The sequence below is a fragment of the Hyperolius riggenbachi genome, chromosome 10 (assembly GCF_040937935.1).
Source record: "Hyperolius riggenbachi isolate aHypRig1 chromosome 10, aHypRig1.pri, whole genome shotgun sequence".
Taxonomy (NCBI): domain Eukaryota; kingdom Metazoa; phylum Chordata; class Amphibia; order Anura; family Hyperoliidae; genus Hyperolius; species Hyperolius riggenbachi.
In genome coordinates, this window is record NC_090655.1 from 233,049,924 (window position 1) to 233,062,148 (window position 12,225).

The 12,225-nt window shown below is 47.6% G+C and overlaps 1 protein-coding gene across 1 annotated transcript in view; it reads right to left on the reverse strand.

Annotated features, from left to right (window-relative positions):
• LOC137534787 (zinc finger protein 662-like) overlaps positions 1–12,225 on the reverse strand; it is a 33,628-nt gene that overhangs the window by 11,317 nt on the left and 10,086 nt on the right. Inside the window, exon 2 of the mRNA XM_068256438.1 lies at positions 9,175–9,591. Within this exon, the coding sequence (XP_068112539.1) occupies positions 9,175–9,591 (417 nt within the window). The remainder of the gene's footprint in view (positions 1–9,174; positions 9,592–12,225) is intronic.

Sequence of the window (12,225 nt, forward strand, 5' to 3'; positions counted from 1 at the left end):
AAAAACAGCAATAGTTGAAACTTCCAAAGAGTGAAAAGCTCCGGGCACCAGAAATGTTGCAAAACCACCTCTTTATTTCATCCCCACCCGACAAGACATACAGCAGGGCTAGTCTAAGGTCTGCCAGTCACTCCTCCCCTCTTGGACTACTGTGGTACCTGGTACAGTCTCACTCGCAGACGTTCCAGAAACTTCCACACCATGGTTGTCCGGGTGGTGCATCTGTGCTCTGATCCAGAATTGACAAACTATATCAAGGATTGAAGAGGTTGGAAGATCGGCACCGGATGCAGCTGGCAGCCTAGGCAGGGTTGTGTGGTACACTTACTGTGCCTCCAGAAAAACAGCAATAGTTGAAACTTCCAAAGAGTGAAAAGCTCCGGGCACCAGAAATGTTGCAAAACCACCTCTTTATTTCATCCCCACCCGACAAGACATACAGCAGGGCTAGTCTAAGGTCTGCCAGTCACTCCTCCCCTCTTGGACTACTGTGGTACCTGGTACAGTCTCACTCGCAGACGTTCCAGAAACTTCCACACCATGGTTGTCCGGGTGGTGCATCTGTGCTCTGATCCAGAATTGACAAACTATATCAAGGATTGAAGAGGTTGGAAGATCGGCACCGGATGCAGCTGGCAGCCTAGGCAGGGTTGTGTGGTACACTTACTGTGCCTCCAGAAAAACAGCAATAGTTGAAACTTCCAAAGAGTGAAAAGCTCCGGGCACCAGAAATGTTGCAAAACCACCTCTTTATTTCATCCCCACCCGACAAGACATACAGCAGGGCTAGTCTAAGGTCTGCCAGTCACTCCTCCCCTCTTGGACTACTGTGGTACCTGGTACAGTCTCACTCGCAGACGTTCCAGAAACTTCCACACCATGGTTGTCCGGGTGGTGCATCTGTGCTCTGATCCAGAATTGACAAACTATATCAAGGATTGAAGAGGTTGGAAGATCGGCACCGGATGCAGCTGGCAGCCTAGGCAGGGTTGTGTGGTACACTTACTGTGCCTCCAGAAAAACAGCAATAGTTGAAACTTCCAAAGAGTGAAAAGCTCCGGGCACCAGAAATGTTGCAAAACCACCTCTTTATTTCATCCCCACCCGACAAGACATACAGCAGGGCTAGTCTAAGGTCTGCCAGTCACTCCTCCCCTCTTGGACTACTGTGGTACCTGGTACAGTCTCACTCGCAGACGTTCCAGAAACTTCCACACCATGGTTGTCCGGGTGGTGCATCTGTGCTCTGATCCAGAATTGACAAACTATATCAAGGATTGAAGAGGTTGGAAGATCGGCACCGGATGCAGCTGGCAGCCTAGGCAGGGTTGTGTGGTACACTTACTGTGCCTCCAGAAAAACAGCAATAGTTGAAACTTCCAAAGAGTGAAAAGCTCCGGGCACCAGAAATGTTGCAAAACCACCTCTTTATTTCATCCCCACCCGACAAGACATACAGCAGGGCTAGTCTAAGGTCTGCCAGTCACTCCTCCCCTCTTGGACTACTGTGGTACCTGGTACAGTCTCACTCGCAGACGTTCCAGAAACTTCCACACCATGGTTGTCCGGGTGGTGCATCTGTGCTCTGATCCAGAATTGACAAACTATATCAAGGATTGAAGAGGTTGGAAGATCGGCACCGGATGCAGCTGGCAGCCTAGGCAGGGTTGTGTGGTACACTTACTGTGCCTCCAGAAAAACAGCAATAGTTGAAACTTCCAAAGAGTGAAAAGCTCCGGGCACCAGAAATGTTGCAAAACCACCTCTTTATTTCATCCCCACCCGACAAGACATACAGCAGGGCTAGTCTAAGGTCTGCCAGTCACTCCTCCCCTCTTGGACTACTGTGGTACCTGGTACAGTCTCACTCGCAGACGTTCCAGAAACTTCCACACCATGGTTGTCCGGGTGGTGCATCTGTGCTCTGATCCAGAATTGACAAACTATATCAAGGATTGAAGAGGTTGGAAGATCGGCACCGGATGCAGCTGGCAGCCTAGGCAGGGTTGTGTGGTACACTTACTGTGCCTCCAGAAAAACAGCAATAGTTGAAACTTCCAAAGAGTGAAAAGCTCCGGGCACCAGAAATGTTGCAAAACCACCTCTTTATTTCATCCCCACCCGACAAGACATACAGCAGGGCTAGTCTAAGGTCTGCCAGTCACTCCTCCCCTCTTGGACTACTGTGGTACCTGGTACAGTCTCACTCGCAGACGTTCCAGAAACTTCCACACCATGGTTGTCCGGGTGGTGCATCTGTGCTCTGATCCAGAATTGACAAACTATATCAAGGATTGAAGAGGTTGGAAGATCGGCACCGGATGCAGCTGGCAGCCTAGGCAGGGTTGTGTGGTACACTTACTGTGCCTCCAGAAAAACAGCAATAGTTGAAACTTCCAAAGAGTGAAAAGCTCCGGGCACCAGAAATGTTGCAAAACCACCTCTTTATTTCATCCCCACCCGACAAGACATACAGCAGGGCTAGTCTAAGGTCTGCCAGTCACTCCTCCCCTCTTGGACTACTGTGGTACCTGGTACAGTCTCACTCGCAGACGTTCCAGAAACTTCCACACCATGGTTGTCCGGGTGGTGCATCTGTGCTCTGATCCAGAATTGACAAACTATATCAAGGATTGAAGAGGTTGGAAGATCGGCACCGGATGCAGCTGGCAGCCTAGGCAGGGTTGTGTGGTACACTTACTGTGCCTCCAGAAAAACAGCAATAGTTGAAACTTCCAAAGAGTGAAAAGCTCCGGGCACCAGAAATGTTGCAAAACCACCTCTTTATTTCATCCCCACCCGACAAGACATACAGCAGGGCTAGTCTAAGGTCTGCCAGTCACTCCTCCCCTCTTGGACTACTGTGGTACCTGGTACAGTCTCACTCGCAGACGTTCCAGAAACTTCCACACCATGGTTGTCCGGGTGGTGCATCTGTGCTCTGATCCAGAATTGACAAACTATATCAAGGATTGAAGAGGTTGGAAGATCGGCACCGGATGCAGCTGGCAGCTTCTGGAACGTCTGCGAGTGAGACTGTACCAGGTACCACAGTAGTCCAAGAGGGGAGGAGTGACTGGCAGACCTTAGACTAGCCCTGCTGTATGTCTTGTCGGGTGGGGATGAAATAAAGAGGTGGTTTTGCAACATTTCTGGTGCCCGGAGCTTTTCACTCTTTGGAAGTTTCAACTATTGCTGTTTTTCTGGAGGCACAGTAAGTGTACCACACAACCCTGCCTAGGCTGCCAGCTGCATCCGGTGCCGATCTTCCAACCTCTTCAATCCTTGATATAGTTTGTCAATTCTGGATCAGAGCACAGATGCACCACCCGGACAACCATGGTGTGGAAGTTTCTGGAACGTCTGCGAGTGAGACTGTACCAGGTACCACAGTAGTCCAAGAGGGGAGGAGTGACTGGCAGACCTTAGACTAGCCCTGCTGTATGTCTTGTCGGGTGGGGATGAAATAAAGAGGTGGTTTTGCAACATTTCTGGTGCCCGGAGCTTTTCACTCTTTGGAAGTTTCAACTATTGCTGTTTTTCTGGAGGCACAGTAAGTGTACCACACAACCCTGCCTAGGCTGCCAGCTGCATCCGGTGCCGATCTTCCAACCTCTTCAATCCTTGATATAGTTTGTCAATTCTGGATCAGAGCACAGATGCACCACCCGGACAACCATGGTGTGGAAGTTTCTGGAACGTCTGCGAGTGAGACTGTACCAGGTACCACAGTAGTCCAAGAGGGGAGGAGTGACTGGCAGACCTTAGACTAGCCCTGCTGTATGTCTTGTCGGGTGGGGATGAAATAAAGAGGTGGTTTTGCAACATTTCTGGTGCCCGGAGCTTTTCACTCTTTGGAAGTTTCAACTATTGCTGTTTTTCTGGAGGCACAGTAAGTGTACCACACAACCCTGCCTAGGCTGCCAGCTGCATCCGGTGCCGATCTTCCAACCTCTTCAATCCTTGATATAGTTTGTCAATTCTGGATCAGAGCACAGATGCACCACCCGGACAACCATGGTGTGGAAGTTTCTGGAACGTCTGCGAGTGAGACTGTACCAGGTACCACAGTAGTCCAAGAGGGGAGGAGTGACTGGCAGACCTTAGACTAGCCCTGCTGTATGTCTTGTCGGGTGGGGATGAAATAAAGAGGTGGTTTTGCAACATTTCTGGTGCCCGGAGCTTTTCACTCTTTGGAAGTTTCAACTATTGCTGTTTTTCTGGAGGCACAGTAAGTGTACCACACAACCCTGCCTAGGCTGCCAGCTGCATCCGGTGCCGATCTTCCAACCTCTTCAATCCTTGATATAGTTTGTCAATTCTGGATCAGAGCACAGATGCACCACCCGGACAACCATGGTGTGGAAGTTTCTGGAACGTCTGCGAGTGAGACTGTACCAGGTACCACAGTAGTCCAAGAGGGGAGGAGTGACTGGCAGACCTTAGACTAGCCCTGCTGTATGTCTTGTCGGGTGGGGATGAAATAAAGAGGTGGTTTTGCAACATTTCTGGTGCCCGGAGCTTTTCACTCTTTGGAAGTTTCAACTATTGCTGTTTTTCTGGAGGCACAGTAAGTGTACCACACAACCCTGCCTAGGCTGCCAGCTGCATCCGGTGCCGATCTTCCAACCTCTTCAATCCTTGATATAGTTTGTCAATTCTGGATCAGAGCACAGATGCACCACCCGGACAACCATGGTGTGGAAGTTTCTGGAACGTCTGCGAGTGAGACTGTACCAGGTACCACAGTAGTCCAAGAGGGGAGGAGTGACTGGCAGACCTTAGACTAGCCCTGCTGTATGTCTTGTCGGGTGGGGATGAAATAAAGAGGTGGTTTTGCAACATTTCTGGTGCCCGGAGCTTTTCACTCTTTGGAAGTTTCAACTATTGCTGTTTTTCTGGAGGCACAGTAAGTGTACCACACAACCCTGCCTAGGCTGCCAGCTGCATCCGGTGCCGATCTTCCAACCTCTTCAATCCTTGATATAGTTTGTCAATTCTGGATCAGAGCACAGATGCACCACCCGGACAACCATGGTGTGGAAGTTTCTGGAACGTCTGCGAGTGAGACTGTACCAGGTACCACAGTAGTCCAAGAGGGGAGGAGTGACTGGCAGACCTTAGACTAGCCCTGCTGTATGTCTTGTCGGGTGGGGATGAAATAAAGAGGTGGTTTTGCAACATTTCTGGTGCCCGGAGCTTTTCACTCTTTGGAAGTTTCAACTATTGCTGTTTTTCTGGAGGCACAGTAAGTGTACCACACAACCCTGCCTAGGCTGCCAGCTGCATCCGGTGCCGATCTTCCAACCTCTTCAATCCTTGATATAGTTTGTCAATTCTGGATCAGAGCACAGATGCACCACCCGGACAACCATGGTGTGGAAGTTTCTGGAACGTCTGCGAGTGAGACTGTACCAGGTACCACAGTAGTCCAAGAGGGGAGGAGTGACTGGCAGACCTTAGACTAGCCCTGCTGTATGTCTTGTCGGGTGGGGATGAAATAAAGAGGTGGTTTTGCAACATTTCTGGTGCCCGGAGCTTTTCACTCTTTGGAAGTTTCAACTATTGCTGTTTTTCTGGAGGCACAGTAAGTGTACCACACAACCCTGCCTAGGCTGCCAGCTGCATCCGGTGCCGATCTTCCAACCTCTTCAATCCTTGATATAGTTTGTCAATTCTGGATCAGAGCACAGATGCACCACCCGGACAACCATGGTGTGGAAGTTTCTGGAACGTCTGCGAGTGAGACTGTACCAGGTACCACAGTAGTCCAAGAGGGGAGGAGTGACTGGCAGACCTTAGACTAGCCCTGCTGTATGTCTTGTCGGGTGGGGATGAAATAAAGAGGTGGTTTTGCAACATTTCTGGTGCCCGGAGCTTTTCACTCTTTGGAAGTTTCAACTATTGCTGTTTTTCTGGAGGCACAGTAAGTGTACCACACAACCCTGCCTAGGCTGCCAGCTGCATCCGGTGCCGATCTTCCAACCTCTTCAATCCTTGATATAGTTTGTCAATTCTGGATCAGAGCACAGATGCACCACCCGGACAACCATGGTGTGGAAGTTTCTGGAACGTCTGCGAGTGAGACTGTACCAGGTACCACAGTAGTCCAAGAGGGGAGGAGTGACTGGCAGACCTTAGACTAGCCCTGCTGTATGTCTTGTCGGGTGGGGATGAAATAAAGAGGTGGTTTTGCAACATTTCTGGTGCCCGGAGCTTTTCACTCTTTGGAAGTTTCAACTATTGCTGTTTTTCTGGAGGCACAGTAAGTGTACCACACAACCCTGCCTAGGCTGCCAGCTGCATCCGGTGCCGATCTTCCAACCTCTTCAATACTTGATATAGTTTGTCAATTCTGGATCAGAGCACAGATGCACCACCCGGACAACCATGGTGTGGAAGTTTCTGGAACGTCTGCGAGTGAGACTGTACCAGGTACCACAGTAGTCCAAGAGGGGAGGAGTGACTGGCAGACCTTAGACTAGCCCTGCTGTATGTCTTGTCGGGTGGGGATGAAATAAAGAGGTGGTTTTGCAACATTTCTGGTGCCCGGAGCTTTTCACTCTTTGGAAGTTTCAACTATTGCTGTTTTTCTGGAGGCACAGTAAGTGTACCACACAACCCTGCCTAGGCTGCCAGCTGCATCCGGTGCCGATCTTCCAACCTCTTCAATCCTTGATATAGTTTGTCAATTCTGGATCAGAGCACAGATGCACCACCCGGACAACCATGGTGTGGAAGTTTCTGGAACGTCTGCGAGTGAGACTGTACCAGGTACCACAGTAGTCCAAGAGGGGAGGAGTGACTGGCAGACCTTAGACTAGCCCTGCTGTATGTCTTGTCGGGTGGGGATGAAATAAAGAGGTGGTTTTGCAACATTTCTGGTGCCCGGAGCTTTTCACTCTTTGGAAGTTTCAGCTTTTCTCCTGTTGGACTTAAAGCTCATAGGCAGGTAAAAGAGCTGCAGGTAAAAGAACTTACAACATGCTCAGTAAGGCCTCTTTTCCGTAAGAGGTTGCATTATTATTATTATTTAGTTTTAATATAGCACCAACATCTTCTGCAGTGCTGTACAGAGTATATTCTCATCACTTAACTGCCCCCAGAGGGGCTCACAATCTAATCCCTACCTTAATTATAAGTCTATATATTGTGTAGTGTATGTATTGTAGTCTAGGGCCAATTTTAGGGGGAAGCCAATCAACTTATCTATATGTTTTTGGGATGTGGGAGGTAGCTGGAGTGCCTGGAGAAAACCCACACAGACATGGGGAGAACATACAAACTCCTTGCAGATAGTGCCCTGGCTGGTATTTGAACCGGGGACCCAGCACTGCAAGGCAAAAGCGCTAACCTCTATGTGCCGACATCTTCTGCAGCGCTGCGCAGAGTATAGAGTCACTTAACTGTCCCTCTGAGGGCCCCACAATCTAATCCCTACCATAGTCATATGCCTATGTATGTATCGTGTAGTGTATGTATCATAGTCTATGGTCAATTTTTTTTACCCAAAGCGCTCAGAAAATGGTACATGTAGCGTGTTTGTGATTTTATTAAAATCGAAATGTGAACACTGTTATAGGGAATCATTGCACAAACGCTTTGGGCGATTTCTAAAATCGCCAGCGCTTAAAAAAACCCCGCAAACGCTCATAGTGTGAACGAGCCCTTATGTTTTTCCAGATGATGACATCTCCCAGCCGCCCTACAACAGGGATGCGATAATGGTATGGTGGGTCAGCGCAGGATTTGTGCTGCAAAAATTCCCAATCTGTTAATAGTTTTTGAGAGACGAAAGATTTTTTTATAAAGGCCAAAGGGTCGCCCAGCCTAACTCACACAGCATTCCTTCACTTCATTATTGAGATTTCTGGTTCATTTAACGTCCATTTTTTTTAGAATCACCTTTATTCACAAAGCATGACGATTGGCGTACCCCAGAATAGTTTATGGTTTATATGGCAATGGCAGTAAAACATATGACAACCATATGACAACATGACTTTAGCATAATGAGAGGTATTACATTCATACCAGCATGAGAAAATACATCAGATAAGTCAAAAACTTAGAGCAAGCACTGAACACGAAAGGGTTAAAGGGGAACTGAAATGAGAGGTATATGGAGGCTGCCATGTTTATTTCCTTTTAAGCAATACCAGTTGCCTGGCAGCCCTGCTGATCCTCTGCCTCTAATACTATTAGCCATAGCCCCTGAACAAGCATGCAGCAGATGAGGGGTTTCAGACTTTAAAGTCAGATCTGACAAGACTAGCTGCATGCCTGTTTCTGTGTTATTCAGATACTACTGCAGAGAAATAGACCAGCAGCGCTGCCAGGCAACTGGTATTGATTAAAAGGAAATAAATATGGCAGCCTCTGTATACCTCTTACTTCAGTTCCCCTTTAAAGAGGTACTGCAGTGAAAATAACGTAATGAAAAAAGTGCTTAATTTTTACAATTTTTTTTTTTAAATGATTTATTCAGTGTTGCCCACGGTAAAATCTTTCCTCTCCCTGAGTTACATTCTGATATTTATCACATGGCAATATCTTTACTGCTGGTAGGTGATTTCTGTGGAAGAAGATGCTGTTTTTTGACAATTGGAAACAGCTGTTATTTCCCACAATTCAACAAGGCTCCGCAGTGTGATGTCAGCACCCTGGTGCTGACATCACACTGTGGGAGGGGTTTCACAACAATATAAGCCATACAGAGCCCCTTGATGATCTGTTTGAGAAAAGGAAATGATTTCTCATGTGAAAATGGGTATCAGCTACTGATTGGGATGAAGTTCGATCCTTGGGTATGGTTTCTCTTTAAGTGCCGCAGAAGTGCAGTTCTGGGGGAGTGGGGCACTCAAGCTCAGCAGGTGGGTTGGGGGGGGGGAGGCGCTCGAGCTCAGTAGGAGGACTGCTTAGGGGACCCGCCCCCACATTTTTCATAGCTCTCAAGATAAACTAAAATAAACGAAGTATTGCAATAACGTTAACATTCCTCTTGCTTCAGATCAACAAATGTTTGTTGCATGGATGCCCCACCCATTGTTTATAAAACTCAAAAGACAAACACACTTAGTTCTGACATAATTCTGCGATGGGGAAAGAGCTGGATTAACATCAAACAGGGCCATAGGCAGAATACCTGCATTAGCACTGATGCCCAAAACTCACCGTGAAACTGGACCTCTCGATCCCTGGGTGCGGGTCACAATGCAGAGGGTTAACATCTCTGTGTCCTAACATCTCAGCGTTGCATACGTGTTGCCATTTGTTAGGTGAGTGGAGACCCTCAAACGTTTCCTTTCTTCCATGTAGGTTGCTGCTGTGGTCTGAGCTGGAGCTGGTCTCGGTTTCATACAGAACGTTCTGGTTATGGTCCAAACCAAGGACCTGCCACACATTATATGCATTTCTTTTCACAAATGTGTAAACAGCCTTGGGCGACATAAGACCATACAGGTTTTCACTAAGTTCAGTCCACACTTTTTCTGATGGCCAAGCAATTTTACCATCCTTCAAGATTTCAGCTCTTTTCTCTAAAATGGTATTAAGAATCACCACCTTTGGGATTTTTGGTGGCTTGGGCATCTATAAAACAATGTAAATATATAAAAAGTGATTCAATCGTATAACAGTAACATGTAAAGGCAGAATCCATACAGAACTTCAATAATTCAGCAATGCCTTTAATAAAGGACATAAGAGTAAAATCAGAGCAGACTCTAGACATTTCGGAGCAGTGCTTTTCAGCGCTGCTAGATTTGGGCGCAGAAGGTGCCTCCATAAACTTCAATAGGAATCACTCCTATTGCAGCGCTCAGTGAGTAACGTCGGCTCCGTCAGAAGACGGAGCCGAGGTCGCTTAAAAACATAAAAATTCGGCCTCCAGCAATCGCTGGAAGCCGAATTATTTCATTCCCACACTAGTAATTAAATCGGCCCGGACTTGTGCAGAAGCAGTACCAGCCATATACCGCTGTATCCTGCGCCCAAGTCTACCGGCGCCGATTTCAAATGTACTCAGACATTTAGCTGCCCGAAGCAAACACAACCAGAAATGTCTGGGCAACACCTACTGCACCCCCCCCCCTCCCCCCATACCCAATTTTATCCCACAGGACCAACATCCAGACCAGAAAACCTCCCCCATCCCTTTCCCCATACTCCATTTCTCATCAAGTTTCATATTCGGCCATATCATCCTAGAGAACAGCAAAAGCCCACCACCCTTCCCCATATTCTAGTACTTAGCAAATTTAATAGACTGCCAGACACAGGAACCCTTTTTTTTCCTTTGGCTGTCAGCCTCCTGAACTCCATCTATATACTTCCACCATCCATCTGTGGCCTAGGCAGTGCTCTCTGGTTAGCCAATCAATCTGCCCACAAGAGTAAAACTGCTCAGACTTCGTTTCACAGATTTGAAACTGCTTCTGTGTGTTCCATATTGTTGCTCCTTTATTTAGTTTAACTGTATGCCATGTATGTACAGGATCTTCTCAAAAAATTAGCATATTGTGATAAAGTTCCTTATTTTCTGTAATGTACTGATAAACATTAGACTTTCATATATTTTAGATTCAAATACACACAACTGAAGTAGTTCCAGCCTTTTATTGTTTTAAAGGGAACCTTAACTGAATGGGGGGTATAGAGTTTTACTTACCGGGGCTATTACCAGCCCCCTGCAGCAGTCCTGTGCCCTCGGTGCCGCTCTGGAATCCTCTGGTCCCCCGCTGTCACTTAGTTTCGTTTTTGACGACTCACCAGTCGCCGGCCGCCATGCGTATTATTGGACGCATTCACCAATGCTTTTAGCGCTATTGCGGACCGCAACGCGTCCAAAAATACGCGTTGCCGCATTCCGCACGCGTAGATATGCGGCAACGCGTATTTTTGTACGCGTTGCGGTCCGCAATAGCGCTAATTGCATTGGTGAATGCGTCCAATAATACGCATGGCGGCCGGCGACTGGTGAGTCGTCAAAAACGAAACTAAGTGACAGCGGGGGACCAGAGGATTCCAGAGCGGCGCCGAGGGCACAGGACTGCTGCAGGGGGCTGGTAATAGCCCCAGGTAAGTAAAACTCTTTACCCCCGTTCAGTTAAGGTTCCCTTTAATATTGATGATTTTGGCATACAGCTCATGAAAACCCAAAATTCCTGTCTCAAAAAATTAGCATATTTTATCCGACCAATAAAAGAAAAGTGTTTTTAAAACAAAAAAAAGTTGACCTTCAAATAATTATGTTCAGTTATGCACTCAATACTTGGTCGGGAATCCTTTTGCAGAAATGACTGCTTCAATGCAGCGTGGCATGGAGGCAATCAGCCTGTGGCACTGCTCAGGTGTTATGGAGGCCCAGGATGCTTCGATAGCTGCCTTAAGCTCATCCAGAGTATTAGGTCTTGCGTCTCTCAACTTTCTCTTCGCAATATCCCACAGATTCTCTATGGGGTTCAGGTCAGGAGAGTTGGCAGGCCAATTGAGCACAGTAATACCATGGTCAGTAAACCATTTACCAGTGGTTTTGGCACTGTGAGCAGGTGCCAGGTTGTGCTGAAAAATGAAATCTTCATCTCCATTAAGCTTTTCAGCAGATAGAAGCATGACGTGCTCCAAAATCTCCTGATAGCTAGCTGCATTGACCCTGCCCTTGATAAAACACAGTGGACCAACACCAGCAGCTGACATGGCACCCCAGACCATCACTGACTAAACTTCAGGCATTTTGGCATTTCCCTCTCCCCAAGTCCCCAGTCTTCCTCCAGACTTTGGCACCTTGATTTCCGAATGACATGTAAAAGTTGCTTTCATTCACATTGGACCACTGAGCAACAGTCCAGTGCTGCTTCTATGTAGCCCAGGTCAGGCCCTTCTGTCGTTGTTTCTGGGTCAAAAGTGGGTTCATGCTTCCATCTGCTGAAAAGCTTTATGCAGATGAAGATTTCATTTTTCAGCACAACCTGGCACCTGCTCACAGTGCCAAAACCACTGGTAAATGGTTTACTGACCATGGTATTACTGTGCTCAATTGGCCTGCCAATTCTCCTGACCTGAACCCCATAGAGAATCTGTGGGATATTGTGAAGAGAAGGTTGAGAGACGCAAGACCCAACACTCTGGATGAGCTTAAGGCCGCTATCGAAGCATCCTGGTCCTCCATAACACCTGAGCAGTGCCACAGGCTGATTGTCTCCATGCCACGCCGCATTGAAGCAG